Source organism: Pezoporus flaviventris, unplaced genomic scaffold (assembly GCF_033815535.1).
Source record: "Pezoporus flaviventris isolate CSIRO_AGI_PZ_B2104156 unplaced genomic scaffold, CSIRO_AGI_Pfla_v1 ptg000056l, whole genome shotgun sequence".
NCBI classification, from domain to species: domain Eukaryota; kingdom Metazoa; phylum Chordata; class Aves; order Psittaciformes; family Psittacidae; genus Pezoporus; species Pezoporus flaviventris.
Genome location: NW_026892604.1, coordinates 220783 through 240311, shown reverse-complemented (window position 1 = coordinate 240311; position 19529 = coordinate 220783). Strand labels below are relative to the sequence as shown.

The window sequence follows — 19529 nt, the reverse complement described above, 5'->3', positions numbered from 1 at the left end:
CTGGTTAAGGCTTGGGGTGTTTGGAGCTGGGGAGATCCAGCCAGACTGAATGAATTCTCATTGGTTTTAGTGACGTGAGAAGGGGGCTTATCAAAAGGATCCCCATTCCTCCTCCACTAGTTTGTGCCCCTTCTGCAGGAAGAAACTTTTGGGTCTCAGGCTGTCACCAGAAAAAATACTGCTGGAATGATGCAATTAATAATGAATGTCTCAATGCAAGAAAGAACTAATCCCAGGAATGCACACAAGCAGAAATGAGAGGCAGCTAGCTTGCATGATCTCTACTGTGCAGAGGAGCTTTGCTTCCAGGCTGTGCTGGTTTTGACAGGAGAAGCTTTCGGAAGGTTGAAGAAGTTGCTGTGCAGTGTGGCCGTGCAGCCGCAGCAGTCAGGGAGGGTGGTTTATGGCGTGATGGAGCAGTAGAAGGAGCAGGCGTAGGCACAGGGTAGAGGAAGGAGAGCTGACAGCGTGGAGGAGGTGTGAAAAGCATGCATGGGAGATGGGGGTTCTGTATCCCCTCATGATGGGATCTTGTGGCTTTCCGATCCGCAGGGATCACTCCAGGTGCCACCTTTGCTCCAGCCTTCCTGTTTCAGCCTCCCAACCCTGAGAGCTTCAAAGAGTCAGAATTCCCCCAGCCTACGAGCACCCTTAGAGCTGTCCAGTCATTGTAGACTTTCCCTGTTGTTTTGTTCTTTTTCCTGCCTGCCTCCTGGAGCAGAAAATCCATTTACTGAGCACTGGCGAAGGACCAGTTGTCCACGTGCACCCAAGTGAGATAAATTTTGGCTGCATCCAAGTTCTACAAGATGCTTCCCGAAGCCTCCACCTCTGCAATCAGTCTGTCATCCCTGCATCCTTCTCGGCAAAGATGGTAAGTGTCGCTGGGGCTGTTTTCCAGTGCAAGTGACTGGCCCATAGCAGCCTGTGACTGAACTCTTTATTTCTGTGCAACATTTCCACATCCCTGAGACGTGTCTTGAGAGAGAAAGCAAGATGTTCCATCCCAGTGGAGCAAGAGAAGCCTGGCTCTGGGGGCAGTTGTAGCTGGGGCACCCGTCAGTAAAGCAGAGTTTGCAGAGATGTTTGAGCAGAAAGGAGCTCATTTCTGCAAGTTCTCCCTTTATTCTGTGGAAGGCGTTTAGCTGTGGGAGTCTTTGTTTTTGGAACTGAGAGGTCTGTCCTCAAGGTGCTTACGGTGAAGTGGGTTTCACACCTCCCTGGGGGTGAAACCAGCTGGGTTGTTGGCCAGAAGTAGACTCGTAAGGTCTGTGTACCTGCAGAGCCTGTGGGCTCTGTAGCGTTGTAGAGCGTGTGGCTGCAGAAGAAGGCTGTTTAATTCCTGGAAGCCGCGTGGTGGAACAGGCTGCGGAGCAGAAGAAGGTTGTGGGATCCTCTGATGGGCTGATGCGGGCGGGAAGGGCTAGTGTGCTGGGGCTGGGGAGTGCTTCCCAGCGGAGGGGAGTCTGTGAGGGGCTTCAGAGGAGGTTTGTTCTGGTGCAGGCTGGGTTGTTGAAGCTGTGGAGCTGCTTCACCCAGGCCTGTCGCTGGGGACTTGGTTGTGTCCGCGCATGGAGCAGGCAGCAGTGTGTGAGAGCAGAGGCTCAGCCCCCTGGGCAAGGAGGAGGGGGCTGAATTTCCCTCCTGCTGCTTTTGCAGCTGTTTGGGGGTTCAAGAGACCCTCAAAGTGGGAGATTCCCAGGCAGGTTTCTTTGTCCGCACCATAAAAATCTGCTTTCCATCTCTGCAAAGAGCAAGCACCCCAGTGCCCTCAGCAGCTGCCTCCTTGAGTGCCCTTTCTGACTTGCTGGTAACCAAAGCACTTGTTACTCTGCTCGTCAGGGGAAAGCAAACATGTCCTGTTGTGCTGTGCCTGTTGGCAGCTGAATTACAGAGGCTTAGAAGTCTTCAAGACGGCTGTGCTTCTAGAAGCAAGCTGAGAGCTTTTCCCAGAGGAAAAGCAGGGGCAGTTTGGTTATGAAACGTTGTGCGTGGCAACAGCTGGCCAAGCCGTAGCCGTGTCCTGGAGAACCGCGATGGTCAGAGTGGTGTCCCTGACCTCCCCAGCCTGGCAGGGAGGGCAGATGCGATCCTGGAGGGGTGAGCTGTGGACAGGGAACACAAACGGAGACAAGCTCTGCCCCTTGATTCTGTGAAACATCCCCTTGCTGGTGCTCGGGGCAGAGGCTAAACCGCAGTGGTCCCCACGCTTGTGCTGAGGAGATGCTGATGCTGAGGAGCCAGGAGGAGGCCGGTTGGTGGTGGGAGCAGGTAGCCAGCCTCAGGCTCTGATCTCCTCCTCGTGCAGGGCTCGGGGTGCTTTTGGGCTGTTTCCTGGCGCTGGCTGTTTGTGTGGATAAGGAGCAGCTTTGAAATGAAGAACAGAGGGTCCCCCGCCACCAGGAATGCTGAACCACCCAGGACAAGGCTCTGCACCCAGCCGGTGCAGGACGGGGTTTATTTCCCCTTCATGAGCAGCCCTACGAGGCCAGTGGGTCAGCCTGACAAAGTGGGAATGCTGTTGTTAGAGCTATGGCTCTTGCTAGAGCCACGGCTTGATCAAGCGCAGCTGCATTTGTAATGCGGTGTTCTGCTTCCTCTGTCACTTGTGCAAGGCCAGAGTGACCAGATCACTTCAGTGAATCAGCTGTAAGTAGCTTCAAGAGAACTGACTGGTGTCTCCTCAGTCGTCCCTTAGGGCAGCTCTCCATCCCTTCCTCCCTCTCTCCTTCCCTCCCTCCCTCTATCCATCAGCTGCGCACTGGTGTCCATTGTAAGCAGACTGTGGAAGCTTTTGTTCACGATGGACGTCTGTGCTGGGATAAGATTCTGACTGTTGTGGTGAAGTTCTGAAGTGATGGATCCCAACCCTTACTGGTTCCTCAGGAACTCTGATGTCCAATAGTATAAGAAACTCCTACAGGGTCAGAAATAGCCACTGCCTTTGTGCATCGAATGCATGCAGCTGTGGCATCGTTTTCCGGCACACTCAAGGATAAGCAAGTAGCAGAGATGTTATCAGAGGTTGGGTATTTGTCTGGAAAGTGGGGGGATTTTGTAGCGTGGTTCCAAGAGATTTCTTGTCTGTGGGACACAGGCTGGATTGGGGGCAGGCAAGCTGACCTAGAAAGCCAAGAGAAAGTGTCTCGGCAGAGCCTTGTGGCCCTGGCAGGTCTCCTGTTCAGCACTGCGCTGTGCTGCCCCTTGGAGCCAGAGCAGATGCTGACTGAAAGAATGAGGGCAGGCTGCAAATCCTCCTCCCCTGACACGGGCTGTTGGCCTGGCTGGGACAGCAGGGCTGTGCCGGGTCACCCCAGGGAGTTGAAGGTCTGGCTCCGTCGAGACGCCCATCCTCACTCCTCAGGAATAGTTTCTGGGGTACAATTTTCTGGCGGGCTTGTTGCCAAGCTTTGATAAATGAGCTTTGTGAGGGAGCAGACTCGCAGATTCACCTTTGGAGCAGTGCTCTCAGGGCTCCTTTCCAAGCGAGCTGCCCTGTGTCAGCATGAACCCGAGAAGTCGTACGTGAATGTCAGTGGAATCTTCCCAGCCACTGGCTTGGTGTGACCGTGTTGTCTGGGCAGCCCTTGGCTGGTGGCAGCCAGGTCCGTGGTTTGCATCCTAAATGAGTGTTTGGTTGTCTTGCAGGCTGGCGAAAACGCGTGGTGGAGTATTGGACCCAGTCAAGGAGTGATCCCTGCCAAGGCCGAGGTGTCTGTGGTTGTCACTGCGAATTTGGATGACACGGAGCAATTCAAGGACGAGGTGGTGCTGTTCATTGAGAACAGTCATGCCTGCGTCATCCCCGTCCAGGCTGTTGGCGTTGGCACCACGATTGTCGTTGACAAACCCTTTGGCCCGGAGCTCAAGCTGGGCCCCTGCTTCAGGTAGGGAATCTCTCGGCTCCCACTTCCCCATGGGCTCAGCAAGGAGGAGTTCTGCTGCAGTCCCTCAAGCTTCTTCAGTGCTCAAGGTCCTGGCTCTGCTTCCCTGAAGCCACAGGGGTTCCTTTAGAAACATTTGATGGCCATCTGAAAGTCGTTAGGTACTCTGAAAAGCCACCCAGCTGCAGACCAGTTGCTAAATTGTTGCTGCTAAATTATATCTTTAGTCCTAATCCATTTATTTCCTCACTTTATGGAAGAAAGATTTGGAGGAAAAGAGCAGGTCCTGGAAGCCTCCAGCTGGGAAATGCTGCCTTGCAAGTGTAACCAGGTTTCTCTTTGCAGTGATATTGCTTGCTTTCCCATTCGCTCTGGAGTATCATCTCAGAGCAGCAGCAAGCCTGGGCAGTAGCTTGTTAGCAGCTCCTCGACTGAATGAATGGTGCTGGTTTATTTCTACCTCTGCCGGGGAGCCCTGGAGGAGCAGCAGAATTTCTTTGCCCTGTGTCACTCCCCAGTTGGCTCCTCTACCGCACTCCGTGCCCGGTTGCTCTTTATTAGGCGTGGTGGCTCTTTCCTGGTTTCTCCTGCCTGCTTTGCGAGGCACGGGCAAGCGAGGGTGGGTGCAGGACCAGCCCTGGAAGGGGAAGGAAGTGTGGAAGTCTGCTGAGGTGGAGTGGGATGAACAAAGAGTCTGACTTGAAATCGCTGAGCTGGCAGGAGAGGATTCACTGGTCCCAACGTGTGTGTCTGAAAGCAGGCATGTTCTTAAAGACGGGAGGAAAAAAGTGCTGTTTGCCTTGTGTTGGAGACCTCCTCAGGCAAGAAGAACTGTCTTCTTGGGGTGCCTCTTCCTTTCTCTGGCTGCAGAGGGGGTCCGTGGTGCTCCGATACCTGAATTCTTGGGGCAGAAAGAGCAGGTTAATCCTACCTTAAGCACTTGGGACAGATTTGGAGAGGTAAAATAGGCAGCCACGAGCCGTCCACGTAAGCAGGGCCATTGCAGGGAGGTTGGTGCTTGTCCGGAGTTTGCTGCGCTCAGTGTGGTTGCACAGGGTGGCTGCACAAGGGAGGGGACAGCGTCCATGTGATTCACGTCTTCTGCCGCCCTTCATGCCTTTGCCTGCGGGCTGAGTTTGGAGCTGTTGCCATTGCTGTCGGCTGCCCCCAGAGGGTGGTACGCTGGGGGCAATGAGGGTTGGATGCTCCCTAAGAGACGCCTCAGAGGCATGAACAACAGGTGCCAAGGGGAAGGTGGAACGGCAGCGAGGCTGTTCCTGCCCCCACTTGCATCTGGGGCAGGCTGTGTACGAAGCTCTTCCTTGCTGGCTGCAAGCAGAGCAGCTGGTGGATGGTGACAAACCTAGGGGCAGCCAAGGTCTGCCTTTTGGTGAAGCTTTACGCTCGGTCAGCCTTCTTGGAGGTGGTTTTGTTGCCGAGTGTGCAATCAGGTCGTGCCCTCAGGGTGCTGACGCTGGGTGACCCCTGGCAAATAGCAGCTCCCCTGCCATTTTGTGTTTCTGCTTCTCCTCTAGCCTGGATCCCTGCTGTTACCGCTTCAAGATGACAAACAAAGGACAACGCACCCATCTGCTCTATTGGACCACAGAAGGTGGCACCACACTTGAGCAGCGCAAGCATCTCCCTCCCGTCAGGAACACCAAGGGCAAGGTTTCCTCCTGCGGCCCCGTGTTTAAGCTTCAGCCGCTGAGGACGGAGCTGATGCCTGGCCAGACAGCGGAGATGGTGCTGGAAGGCTCCTGCAGCACCCCCCAGGTGAGTTCCGTCCGCATCAGGGCATTTCTGCAGCCCCTTGACATTTGCTCCTAGAGTTTGAGAGGTGTTTTAAAGGATTGCCTCAGTGGTAGCTTGAGGAAGACTTGATTTCTCAGCTGGTTGACTCCGACGGGACTGTCCCTGTGCAGTCCTGAGCCCGTAAGGCTTTGCTGAAGGGGGAAGAAGGTACCGGAAAGGGAATGAAGTGGTCAGGCCACTGGTGAGGGTGTCCTACCTGGAAAGCCAAATGGGCATCTGTGAGCTCAGCCGTGGCTACCTGGCTCCTGCAGTCCAAGCCAAGACCCTGGGACTGGGTTTTCCACCTTCCCTGGGTCTTGAGAACTTCACACTCTTGAGGTTGGTTAGAAGCCCAAGACCCTGCGTTGCACGTGCAGCACAGGTGATTCTGAAGTGTGTAGGCTCTGAGGAGGAGTTGGGTTGTGGTGGTGTGTCAGAGGGAAGGGAGAGGAATAAAGGGAGGAATGTGGGGAAGTGAAACCATGAGGAATGAGGAAAAGTCTTGGATGTAAGGGCATCCAGCTTAAGGAAAGGGTTTTCATGCCAAGTGGAAGACGTCTGTTTCCTGGGGAGGTTTGGTTTAAAGCCAGCTCTCGGAGGACACAGTACATCCTAGGAAGGCAGGCTGGCTGTTTGGGGTTTTCCCACGGATCCTTTCCACTAAACTTCCAAGGGAGGATTTGCTGGCATTGATCCTTCTATCACCTGTTTCCCTTCATACCGTCTGGTTTGGTTTTTTGAATGAGTTCCTAGAGCTCTCAGTAAGCATTTTGCTTGTCAGTGGGACAAATCAAACCAATAATCATTTGTGGCAGGGATTCTTGTGACAGCTGTAGGCAGCACAAGACTCCCGAGGGCCTTTTGTGGCGGTTGGGTTGTAACATCAGGGACATGTGAGTGCAGAAGGAAGAGGATGCAGCATCTAAAGAAGAGAGAGCTCCTGAGGAGACCAGTGGCTGTAACTTCCTGCAGTAATGGGGTCTGTGGGTGGGTGGCTCACAGCTGCAGTATGTTTTCTGGACACCCTGGTAACACCCCCTGGGTGCCGTGTGACTCGCATGCAGGTGGTGAAGGAGAAGCTGCTGTGTCACGCCATCGTGGGCAAGGAGGGAGTGAAGAATCTGATCATGCAGGTGGACGTCACGTGCGAGTTCATTGCTCCCGCCCTGCAAATATCCAGCAGAGAAATCCCTTTCCGGGTGGAGAAGGTGAGTCTCTGGATTGCATGCTGGCACTGACTGGTGTGGCTGGGGTGTGCCTGTGTCCAAAGGAGGAAGCTCAACAGCTTCTCCAAGTCCACAGAGCTTTGGCTGTTGATTTAAGCCAGGCCAAGCTTTTGTCATGAATGGCGAGCTCGTTCTTTCACCCCTCTGGGGCTGGGGACAGTCTCCACGGCTCTATTCTGCCCTTCTTGATGTGGAGAGGGAATTGAGCTGCTGAGCCAAGGGCACGGGCCGAGGTGTGGGAGCCGTGAGAGCAGCGTGGGCTTTGGAAGAGCCACCTCGTGTGCTGGGGCTGCAGGTGGAGAGCAGATCCCTGCTCACTCTCCCTGAGCTGGTGGTGAAAGGAGTGAGGATGCTGCTAGAGATGAGGCTGTTCTCTAACTTCACCCAGGTAAAACTGAGATTGCAGCTGCTCTGCCGAGGGGGAGCATGGCCCCTTCTCGAGAGACACCAGTGTCTGTACTCAGGGTTTTGAGGATCTTCCAAGGCGTGGTGATGTCTGAGCAGCGATCGTGTAGGGAAGCTGAGAAAACCTGCCATTCCTGTCAACTCCTCAAGCTGATGAGGAAAAACTGGCGTCTCTTGTGCCTCTTTGCCTTCCCTGCTGTCGCTGTGGATGCTGCCTCTTTGCCTTTCCCAAGCCTCACCTTCTTCAAAGGACCCACGGGTGCCCTTCAGCTGCAGTGACGAGAGCACCAGTGCAAAGTGTGTGCCCTTTAGTGTCTGGATCCCGACTCCTGCATCATCTTTCCCCCTCGTGCCAGGTGTCTGAAAAAGAGCAGATAGCTCTTGATTTAGTTTCTGTGGTTTCAGGTCCCTCCTCCGGTTCCCAGGCTTCCGGAGAAGCCCAGATCCTGCGAGCAGGCAGTTCACATCTAATCAGAAGCTTTTCAGCTCCCCCTGCTGTCTGCCTGGGGTCTGCTTGATGCCACATGCTCCCATGTATTGAGTGCTACGACACTGCAGGAGTTGGATGTCAATACATCCAGAATTAGTTTCCCAACCACTGTCTAGGTTAGCTAAACCCTGCCGGAAGCCCGGAGCAATGCACGGACAGGAGGAAAAGGCTTCGGCTGGGCTTAGCTTTGAGACTGCAACATCTTGTCACTGGAGCAGGGGCAGCAGGTTGCGGCCAGACTGTTGAGGTTTGGAGCTGTCTGCGTGTGCCCGTAATTGTTCAAAGCTGACCTCGGGCTGCTGCAGGCTCTCCGCTGCAGGCCTTGTCTCCTGTGAGCAGCGTCACTGCTTTACGGGCCTGGCAGAGCTGATAAGGTGGTAAGAAAGTACTGTATGTGAGTGGAAATGGCCTTGTGCCTGTGTGTCCTCTCTGCCCAGGAGAGGACACGCAAGTGGAGCCAGACTGGGTTCACTTTCTGGTTTGGATCTTGCTGAAGCAGCTGCCTCCTCTGGGGGCCTGCTCCTTCATCTGTAGGCGAGCCTGTTTGCCTGTCCCCTGGGGGATGCTGTGGGTTCTAAACATGAAAGCGTCTGATACAGTTGGAGGACAAACTTTCCAGAGGGGTAGAAACCAATCAAAAGAGTAAATAGAGATGGATGCGCTTTTGGGGTTGGGGAGGAAGTCCATGGCCGCTTCAAGGTCCTTTTTTCTTGTTTCCTGTTTCTGTAGCACCCCAGTGATGTCCTGACTCTTCAGTACAAGCCTCTCTCTTTAAAGAACATCTGCTGCCTGCCCCTCACTGTGGTCCTTGCCTTAGAGCAGCCCTTCTCCATCTGCGGTGCGGACCAGCAGCCTCTCCCTGCAGATGCTCAGGTGAGCAGCCCTGGACCTTCTTGCTGCTGAGCTTTGAAGAGGGATGAACGTGGTGGTGTGTCTCTGTTGGGAGGTCTTCCAGCAGGGAAGTGTGTTCTGTAGAGTCTGCAGTAAACTGGGCCGAGCTAAATCAGATGTAAAATGAGCTGCTGAAGGAAACAGAATGCCATCTGAATCGGGAGGAGACCTCCTGGCTTGAAGAGAGGAGGAGGAGGGAGCAGGTCTGGGCAAGCTGTAGGAAAGGTGCCTCCTGGAAAGCATGCCAGCTCTCTAGCAGCCATCCTCAGATAACGTGGGGAGCAGCTTGCTGTCTTTGAGGGCAGCCCTGCTTTTGGGAAGGCTGAGGTAGGCTTCTCCAGCTGCTGTCTGGCTCCTGCCCTGGTGTTTGCGGAAGGTGCTGGGCATGGGCTCTGTGAGGCACGTGTTGTCATAGGTCCAGCCACCGTTTCTGTGCCTGCCAGTGATCAGCGCCTGCATGGGTGAGGCTGCAAAGCCACTGTGCTTGTGCTGCAGGATGAAGGAGTTCCTCCAGAGTCAGGGCGGAGGCCTGGATGCCAGAGTGCTGCTTTGGTTGTGTTTAGCACGTGGCTTCTGGGGATCCAGAATTGAGGAGACCAGTGTGGATTTCCTCTTGTATTGGTGCAGAGCACAGAAGCGTGAGCCTCAGCTAGCTTCAGACAGAAGTGTGGTGCTTGGTCAGACGCTGTGAAGAAAACGGAGGATGAAGCGAGAAGCTCATGTTGGGGTCACACGTGGAACATTTTCTCTTCATCTCCTTGCAGCCCACGAAGCTGAGGAGAGGGGAGGAACTTCAACTCTGCATCGCATTTAACCCTGCTTACGAGGAAGACTTGCTTATCCGGGCAGCAGAGAAGGCTCTGAAGATCAGGTTCCTGGAGCATCCTCATGAAGAGCAGGTCACTGTTCGGGGAGAAGTCTACTTCCCGAATCTCCAGCTCCAGACCACGGCCCTGGACTTTGGCTGCATCTTGAATGACACCAAGGATGTGCGTTACATGGAGATGAGCAACTGCAGCCCGCTGGTTGTCCAGTACCACTGGTCATTCCTGAAGGACAGCCAGGTGAACCCAGTGAGGTATGTGCACCTTTCCCTCTCCTGGAAGCTCTTCTTCCTGATGTCCTGTTTGTGGTTTGCAAAGGCCGAGGCCGTTTGTCTGATCTGCCAAATTGTTTTCAACCTTGCCTTGAGGAAATCCCACCTCTCAGCTGTGCTCAGCCAAGGTGCTCAGGGAATAGGTGATCTGCGCCAGTTTGATGCTGGGAAGGCTGATGTAGAAAGCTGCTTTCTCAGAGCTTCTGGGCCTGAGGCAAACAGCCCCTCGAAGCGAGTGTTCATCTGTTGAACTGCACGTCACATTCACAGAAGAGCTATTTAGAGTTTTAGAGAGGAATGGCAGGTTCTGCTGTGGCTTTAGGTCCAGCTGTAGATGCTGGAGGGAGCCCTTGTATGGACATCCCTGGGGAGGAGGACCATCCAGTGGTGGTCTGTGGTTTCCAAGCCCAAGAGCAATCTTGTAGTGGTGCTGAAGCCCATCTAGAAGCACATTCCTAGTGGTCCTCCTGCTGTGGCTTCTCTGCATGGTACAAAAGTCTGGTGTAGGCAGTTTGAAGGACAGTAGCAAACGGTTTTCTGTAATGCCCTAGGAAAGCCAGCAAAGTTCACCGTGGCGCACTGCAGTGCTGCTATTCCAAACAAGAGAGCTGATCAAGAAGCAGTTGTGTGAAGGGAATTGGGATCTGACTCGCAGGAGGTGACCTCGTGGGAACTGGCGATGAGCTGTGGCTACTAGGAGGGCTTGGGGGAGATGAGCAGGGCACTGGGGTGGCCCATTCTCAGCTGAGTCTTCCCAAGTAACACCAAGTCTTTAGTGGGGCCCTGCTTGATGCACGACACCTTCAAGAGCAGACCCTAAAATGCAGAGGCAAGTCTGAAAAAGCAGCTGGAGGGAGGTGAGCAGGGCTGTCAGCTCTGCTGGGAGCCCCCTGCCCTCTCCCGTAACTTAGATCAGTGGTGGGTGCTGAGTGGTTGCGTTGTTGGCAGCAGAGGGTGCTGAGCACCTCGGCAGGACACGGCCTCTGTCCTGCCCCTGCCGAGGGGTGTCCACCTCTCCAGAGGGTTTGCACAGCCCCTTGGCTGCTCCTTAGTGCTGTGGACGTGACGAGAGCTCCTCTGCTGCTCTGCATGGTCCTTAAGCAGTGTTGTGACCCCTCTGGGGCGCTCAGCAGACACCGTGGGATGCTCTGTGCCAGAGCTGGAAACGAAGATGGTCTCCAAGGTGCTCATTAGGAGCCTGCAGACGGGCAGCGTGTCAGATGTTATTTCTGGTCCACACTAAGCACTGTTGGTATTCTAAATTATCAGCTCTAACTCAGTCTGACATGGAGGGAATCAAACATCAGGTCTCATGAAGGTGAGATCAAAGATTGGGACTTTCCCTACCTCGAACCTTGCTGGAGCTGGTCATCAGAGACTCCCAGGATCAGTCACGCACATTTATTTTGGTCCGGAGAGAAAAATGCTGTTTCTCTGCCTCAACAAGACTTTGTGTGCTTACATTTTTATCCTTCTAATTGTCCAACCCCTTCTTTCCTCCCTACTCTTTGGTCATTGCTGCTACCTGGGGCAGAGTGATCACCTGAGCAAGACAATCCGACGGTTGCTGTGTGGTTGGACATAGGCAGCGTACACCAACCTGTGCCCCTTCTCTGACTTCTGAGCCATGAATCTCTCATGGTTACTCTTGTTCTAGACCCACGTGGTTAGAGACACCCTAACCCTCACCCCTTGGACCTCTGAGAGCTCAAAGCTGAGCTAAGCCTTTGCACCAAGCTGTTTCCTCCCGTGCCAGAATGGATCTTCAGAATCACGCAGCAGGAGAGAGCAGATGTGGAGTCAAGCAGTGGCCAGCTGCCTGCACCACTGCTCTAGCAGTGTCAACGCGAAGCGTCGACCTGCTCCATCCCGGTTTTGGAGCTCATTACTGAGCTCACACCACTGATGCCCACCCAGGGGCCCCATCCTGCCGAGGAGCTGCTGTGCAGACTTCCCTCCCTCCCTCCCTCCCTCCACTGCAAGGTCCCTGAGCAAAGTTCTGTTCTTTTTGCAGGTTCCTGGAGACAGAGCCCCTCGCCTTGGGTGTGGAGGAGGTAAGTGGCAGTGTGTCTCACTTCCACGTTTCCTGTGTAGCAAGCAGTTACGTACTGCCACTGTCACTGCGGTCCTGGGTGCTGCTCCCAGAGTGGCCTCATGTCCTAACAAGCTGTCCTGGGTTCAGCAGTAGCAGTCATTTTTCTCCTTCTTGGTAGCTGGTGCAGTGCGGTGTTTTGGCTTTTGGCCTGGGAACAGAGCTGATAGCGATGTTTTGGTTTGGCCAAGGACTTTGTGAGCCTCGTGCTCTGCCAGGGAGGAGGGGAGGCCGGGGGAAGGCAGAGACAGGACACCTGACCCAAACTGACCAAAGAGGTATTCCATACCACAGCACGTCATGCCCAGGATGTAAGTGGGAGTTAGCCGGAAGGGCTGGGAGACTGCAGGGTTGGAAGAGGTATCGGTCGCAGCTTGGTCGGGCTGGGGGGGTGGCAAGTTATCGGTTGGCTGGTGGTGAGGTGTTGTATTCTCTTCCCTTGTTATTTTCCTTTATCATTATTATCATTGGTGGTAGCAGTAGTGATTTGTGTTATACCTTAGTTCCTAAACTGTTCTTATCTCAACCCGTGGGAGTTGCATTCTTTTTGCCTCTCCTCTCCGTCCCTCCGGGGGCAGGGGGAGGGAGAGAAGGGGGGGAGTGAGTGAACGAGTTACCTGACTGGGTTTAAACCACGACAATTGTTTTTGGCGCCCAACGTGGGGCACGAGGGGTTGAGATAACGACAGATCTGATCGGATTAATAGTCATCTGTCACAATGCTGATTTATTGGCTCTCAGAGTTGTTCTTGTTGATCTCACAGCTTCAGAATGCAGTACATTACTTAGAGCCGGTATTTGCTGTGTTAGTGTTTATCAAGTGTGTTGCTTGGGCTAAGGTTCTTGTCTCACTGTGCTTTATGGCAATGACTTGTAATACGGGCGGGCTCCAGCAGCAGGGCGGGACGGACGTGGCCGTGGACTTGTACCTGCCCGTCCCGCTGCTCTTCACCGGCCTGGCCCTCGCCCTCGCCTCCATCTTCGTGAGGCCGCGGGGAGCCGAGGGGGAGCGGCCCCGGGAGCCGGCGGCTGCTGAAGCGGCCCGGGAGAGCGGCTCCTGGGACCAAACGGCGGCGGGAGCGGGGCCGGAGGCCGCGAGGGGACGGCTGCGGGTGGAGGAGGTTGGGGCGGTCGAGGAGCGGAAGGAGGCGGCTGCTGAGCAGCGGGAAAAGGCGGCGGCGGCGGAGCCGAGCCCCGCGGAGGAGCCCAGCCCCGCGGAGGCGCCCGCGGCCGAGCCCAGGCCCGCGGCGGAGCCCAGCCCCGCGGCCGAGCCCAGGCCCGCGGAGGAGCCCAGCCCTGCGACGGCCGAGAGCATTCCCCGGCAGCCGCCCGCAGAGCCCCAGGAGGGTGCAGGAGACCACGCAGCATTTCCCAGCAAGGCAGAGGAGGAAGAGCTGGACTCAGGAAAAGAGAAGCTGGCGGTGGGAGAGCCGGCAAGCCCAGCAGCTGCACCAGCCCCAGTGACAAGTGCAGCAGCATCGTTTGAGAGTTCTGAAGGTTTTGAATGGCCTTTGGGTATCCTTGGGACCTGCCTGCTGATTGTGATGGGGATTAGTATGTTGGCACACACACAGACTGTCTTCTACCCACCACCATTTTGTCTGATCTCAAAAGTTAAGCAGAGTGAGGTTTGGGTCTTGTCTGGGGTTAGACGACGATGCAGGGGGACCAAGAGATTTTCCCCAAGGCTGGACAGTCATGAGTGGCAGGGTGTGTGGGACAGTATGGGCAAGTATCTAGTCCACTGGGCCCCTCCAGTGCTTTGGAAGCATCGGAGATGGAAGGCAGCCGTATGGAGTCCCCAGCAACAAGCTGCAGAAACTGCTGAAGGGGACAGTGAATTATTTTGAGCCTGGTGGGCCCATGGCACTTCAGGCCATCAGGGCAGAGATGCAACATAGAGATGGACTCATGATCGAGGGGTGGACTTAGCAATGGACACTATTGCCCAGGTTATTCACAAGTGTGAACACTGCACACAGTCTCTCCTGCTCTGAAAGACTGTTAAAAGAGATGGAGCCTGGCATCATGGACCAGATGGACGCAGCAGCTTTATAGCTACTGGTCCATGCACTTAGATAAGAGTGATGGTATATTGAAAATGTGGGATCTGAGCATGACGTGGATGGTATGGGATAAGGGGTGGATAATGTCCTGGGTTCAGCAGTAGCAGTCATTTTTCTCCTTCTTGGTAGCTGGTGCAGTGCGGTGTTTTGGCTTTCGGCCTGGGAACAGAGCTGATAGCGATGTTTTGGTTTGGCCAAGGACTTTGTGAGCCTCGTGCTCTGCCAGGGAGGAGGGGAGGCCGGGGGGAGGCAGAGACAGGACACCTGACCCAAACTGACCAAAGAGGTATTCCATACCACAGCACATCATGCCCAGGATGTAAGTGGGAGTTAGCCGGAAGGGCTGGGAGACTGCAGGGTTGGAGGAGGTATCGGTCGCAGCTTGGTCGGGCTGGGGGGGTGGCAAGTTATCGGTTGGCTGGTGGTGAGGTGTTGTATTCTCTTCCCTTGTTATTTTCCTTTATCATTATTATCATTGGTGGTAGCAGTAGTGATTTGTGTTATACCTTAGTTCCTAAACTGTTCTTATCTCAACCCGTGGGAGTTGCATTCTTTTTGCCTCTCCTCTCCGTCCCTCCGGGGGCAGGGGGAGGGAAAGAAGTGGGGGAGTGAGTGAACGAGTTACCTGACTGGGTTTAAACCACAACACAAGCGCATGGCTGGTCACTGGAGAGGCCACATGGGAGGTGCTGTAGGGCTGGTCAAGAGCACTCCTTGTGCGGCACCTATGGAGTCCATTCTCCATCTTGGTCCTGATCAGGTGGTGGGTAGGAAATTCCTGCAGCAGCATTTGCTGCAGCATCTGGAGAGAGCAGGATGTGAATCAGAGCCAGGGAAAAGCACCAGGAGTGCGAGGAGCTGGGCTGGATCCTGCCCCCGGGCTCTCAGCTCCCAGTCTCGTGTTCTTGTGAGGGCAGGAAAAGGTGTTTTTGAAGGCAAATTCTGCAGCAGAGAGCATTTCTTGCTGCCAGGAGACACCAGAAATGAATGTAGCGTAGCACTCCTGCATTAATTAGGAGTGTGGGAGAAGGTTTTCCCCATGGTCTCTTACCCCGTTGGTAAGTGGAATGGCTGCAGGGTGAGATGAGGCTGATGTTGCCGGTGTTTGAGGAAGAGGCCCCTGCAGCCCCGTCTGTCCTTTGGGCCAAGCCGAGGCTGCTCTTCTGCATCAATTGCCGTGCTCCACGTGTGGATCTCTCCTCCCTGCCTGCAGGTTTTCGATATCCTGCCGCTGCACGGTGAGCTGCAGCCGGGCCAGAGCCAGCGTGTCACCTTCTCCTTCTTCGGCCACGCCAACACCGTCACCCAGGTCACGGCGCTGTGCAGGGTGGAGGGAGGCCCGAGCTACGAGGTGGCTCTGCGTGGGGAGGCCTCGCGCATCAGCTACCTCCTGGACACCACCGAGATCGACTGCGGGCTGCAGGTACCGCACGCTGCTCTTGTCAGAGCTCCTTGTCTCCACCCATGACCGGTGGGTTGCTGCCCACCCGGGGCGAGGGCTCTCCCCCCTTCCCAGCTGCTTTGCTGGCTCTGTGGCTTGGAAGTCCAACATTTGGGTGATACCTCCAAGCTGGTGTTTAATGGCCATCTCCAGCCCAGCCCAGCCCAGCCCAAAGCTGGGAATCCCTCCTCTTGGAGGTAAGTAACGCTGCCTCCTGGGGCAGGCAGGATCCCAGTGGTGATCTCCAGAGGGACGTGTCCCTCAGACATCCATCCGCTGATCTGCTCCTAAAGCCAGAGGTCCAAGGAGGTGCTCTCTCTTTTAATGCTCCTGATTCATGAAGCCAGGAGGCAGCTGACTTGGGCTTCCAGTCGCTGTAGCTGCAGAGAATGTCCCAGAATAGCCCCCACTGTACGTCTTTCCAGTTACGACCCCCACAGCTGTTTCCAGCTGTTGGCCCTGTGCGCGTTGCCCTGTCTCCCTCCCTTTCGGCTTGTGTTGTGCCCGCAAATACTTGCGTGCAGGTGCCTTTTCTCCTGAAGTGCTTCAATGCCTCCTCCTGTGTTTCAGCTCGCTGTTGGGTGACACCTTCAAGTGCAGAGGGCTTGTGTCCCCTACTTGGTTTGTTTCTGATCTTTCCACGGTTGTTATCGCACCTCTGCCACAAATAGCTGTTCCCGTGCAGGGCTCAGAGGTACCCTGTGGCCGCGGGTTGCCCAGGTTAACGCAGAGAGCCCAGTGCCCATCTCTCCTGTGCGCTGCCTGCTTCTGGGCTGTGCTCCTTTGCTTTCAACGCAATGGAAGAGGAATGACATTCTCAGCAGCAGACGTGTGCCTGTAACTTCCTGCTCTTCTGTCCTCTCCTCAGGTGTTTAACAAAGTCACGGAAGCAGCGGTGACCCTGCAGAACAGCGGGAAGCTGGGATTTGCCTTTGTGGTGCTGAGCCCCGGCACAGGCACTGCAGCCAGCCCTCTGCCTGGCGTGCCCCTGGTCGTGCCTAGCACGGTGAGTAGCACAAGGGCTTCAGCCGGCCTGTGTCAGGCTGCCCAGGAGAGAGTTCTGGGGGAAAACAGGGGGAATGAAGACACAAGCCCCGTCCAAAACCAGCCAGGAGAGACAGGGCTGTGAGCGATTGCTGCAGATGCAGAGGAGGTCCATCGAGCCCAATCCTAATGGAGCCGCTGAGTGGCCTTGGCCGCCGCTGGCTCTGCTGTCCTACAGCAACCACCAGTGGGAGGCACGAGTGCTCCGGGAGCTCTTTGGAGCTGAGTGCTGAGCTCCTGGGTTGTGCCATCACTGGAGCATCACTCCATTCCAGCTTGTCGTCCTGCCTGGGTGTCTCAGAGCTGGAGCAGTGTTCCTGCCTTGGTGCCCTTTTACAACGGGAAGAGGAAGCCAAAGGGCCAAGTGGCTTCCACCTTCCTCAGCGCCTGTGCGTCTGAGGGATGAGACGCTGATGTCCTGTCCTGCAAGCTGCTGCCAGGAGCTGCTGGCCCTGCTGGAAGCACAGGCCCTTCGCTGCTCTTCCAGAGCAGCTGGTGCAAAGCTTTGGTTTGTTGTGCCTGGCTCTGGCTAGCAGAGGGTAAACCCTGTCAGCAGAAGAGCTGTGCTCATGCTGAGCAGAGGGCAGCCTTGCGAGGCCTCTGAAAGACATACTGCATCTTGGTGTAGGAGACTGGGGCGTTTGGATCCAAGAAAGCTGGAGGTAGTGATGTCTGATATCAGTTTCCTTATGTATGAGAACCTGTCTTGCCTTCTCAGCGTGTCTGTCATGTGAGCCATCCCCCCACTGAATCCTCTTTGGTACACTCCCTCCCTCCCTCTTCTGTGCCCTGCAGGGTTACGCTGAACCTGGCAAGCAGCAAGTGCTCAAAGTCTATTACCTGCCAGGAGTGCCTGGAGTCTTCTGCAGGGCTTTCCAGATCCAAGTGGGTCACCTGGAGCCAGAGAAAATCACGCTGAAAGGAGAAGGGACCTTTCCCAGGATCCACTTGGACCTGCCCAGGAACATCAAAGGTGAGCACTGCCTGTGTGCTCGCCAGGAAGGTGCCCTGGCTTTCCCTCGTGCCATATGCCCATAGGGCAGCTCACAGGCACTTCCAGCAGGCCTGGAGGTTTCAGGGCTGTCAGGCAAACTCAGCCCTCTGGTTGCTTCCTTAGTCTCTGGCAGACAAGCCCATGTGGGCTTTGCCGCAGGAACCATCCTGCACAGCTTGCCAGAGGTCTGGGAAGATGATGGCTGGGCAGAAAAGCTTGGGAAAGCTGTAAGAGAGGCCGGCAGGGATTTTGACAGGGTTGGGTTTGCATCCCGTTTGGTGGCTGAGATGCACCTGTGTGGCGAGAAAGACGGGTGGGGGTGAGAAGCAGCAGGATCTCCTTTCCCTGCATTGCTGGAGCAGTTTGTGTCCGGGTGTCGGGGGAACGGGGCTTCTCGTCTTGCGTGGGATTTGTGCTGCCCCACTGCTATTGGTGGTGTTCTGCGCTTTCAGGCAATGCCAAATATGAGAAGATCCTCCAAAAGGCCAAAGAAAAGGTGGACAAAGGCAGACAGAGAGAGGAGGCCATTGCTCTGGGGGAGGCTGTGGCAGGCGAGCCCCGCATGGACGACTCGGGCACCGTGGTGAGTAGAGCTGCTGCCCTGTCCCGCACGTGCCACCCTGCTGCGTGTCACTGGAGCCCCTGCGCCCCACGGCACCTGCCCAGGGCCCTGCTGGCACTGGGGGCCTCCCTGCACAGCCCTGGCAACGGACTGTGTCAGCTCAGCGTGCCCCGTGGGCTGCCCGCCTCTGGGAGTTGTCCCCAGCTCCTGACTACCCCAGGGAGATGCTAAAGGCTGTGCTCAAGCAGTTGGGTTTATGGGGCTCTGAAGGACACACAGGTCGGTGCAGGGGGGTTTGTTGCTCACCGGCCAAGCCCTGCCAGGTTTACTGAGCGTAAAGCGGCAGCCTGAATGCCCCCTGAGGCTGTGCTGTGTTCTGTCATCTCCAAGAGGCTCCAGCTCTCTCATGGTTCCCTTTGCAGGAGAGCTTTTGTGCAAGCTGCTTTGGCACTGACTGGAGGCAGGGCCATACTTGGAGCTTTGGAAGGTTTCTGGCTTGCCTGTCCGTCTGTCCAGATCAGCTTTGATAAGTGGGCAGGCAGAGGTGCTTGAGTTCATTTCTTTGGAGATACGATCCTGCCTGAGAGAGCAGGGAGTGTCACAGACACTGAGCAGTGAGACAGAATGACTCCGTCACCCCTCTCAACAAGAGCAGGGTGGGATCCTGCACGTGAGACAAGCTTGTGCCTTGGGAAGGACCTCTGCTAACCAGCCCCTGTGTTTACTTTCCTCAGTGGGATGCTGAGCTGCAGATGCAGATGGAGGAGATGCTTATTGAGGAGCATGCCTTGGAGCAGCAGAAAGCTCTCACGTCCCGTCCTGCGGAGGACACTGCCTTTCACCAGCGTGTACATCGGAGGCTTCTCAAGTTAGTAGGGACTCCTGTGGCCTGTCTCCAGGGGCCCCGAGGGTAACAGCCAGCAGTGCAGCCCTGCTCCTGAGAGCTCTTGTGTCTCAGAGCTGGAAATAGCTGAAGACTTGAGAAAGGGCCTGATGCTGGGAGCTACGATGTGCTCCCTGTGGGCAGCTCGGTGTTCTCACTTGCACAGTGCTACCCTGAGCTCTGGAGGTGCTCCACTCCCCACAGTTGCTGGGTTCTGTTCTCAGAGCTGAGGGGGTGCAGAGCAGCAAGCCCTTCCAGACAGCACAGGCACCGCCCCAGCTGACCAGCTCTGAAAGGGGCATCTCAAAGCTGGCGTCGTTGCGCCAAGAGGGGTCTGTGCTAAGCAGGAAGAGCAGGGAATGGTCCAGATCCCTTATGTGCTTTTCCAAGTGGGATTGCCTGCAAAAAGACCCTCTCAGCAGTCTTGTAAGCGTTGGTTACTGCATGCGATAGTGTCAGGTGCTGCTTTGGGGACAGATGTGGTTGCAGAGCAGTGGAGGTATCCTCTGCAAGGAAATCCTATGACAAGGTCCTGAAGCAGTTTCAGGCTTGGGCCGAACACCCGTTTAGTGGTTTCACTGAGACCAGTGGAGATGCAGTGCACTTCTCTGCAATGGCTTTTCACAGCATAGGAACTGTGTCCAGTACCCACTTGAAACTC

General features: G+C 55.5%; 1 protein-coding gene across 1 annotated transcript in view; it reads left to right on the top strand.

Moving 5' to 3' along the window:
- Nucleotides 1–19529, top strand: part of LOC133277464 (hydrocephalus-inducing protein-like) — a 43938-nt gene that overhangs the window by 14699 nt on the left and 9710 nt on the right. The window contains exons 12-23 of the mRNA XM_061469304.1: nt 722–874; nt 3649–3887; nt 5420–5660; nt 6743–6886; nt 8529–8672; nt 9455–9768; nt 11801–11840; nt 15158–15367; nt 16254–16391; nt 17225–17402; nt 17876–18006; nt 18720–18853. Of these exons, the coding sequence (XP_061325288.1) occupies nt 722–874; nt 3649–3887; nt 5420–5660; nt 6743–6886; nt 8529–8672; nt 9455–9768; nt 11801–11840; nt 15158–15367; nt 16254–16391; nt 17225–17402; nt 17876–18006; nt 18720–18853 (2066 nt within the window). The remainder of the gene's footprint in view (nt 1–721; nt 875–3648; nt 3888–5419; nt 5661–6742; nt 6887–8528; nt 8673–9454; nt 9769–11800; nt 11841–15157; nt 15368–16253; nt 16392–17224; nt 17403–17875; nt 18007–18719; nt 18854–19529) is intronic.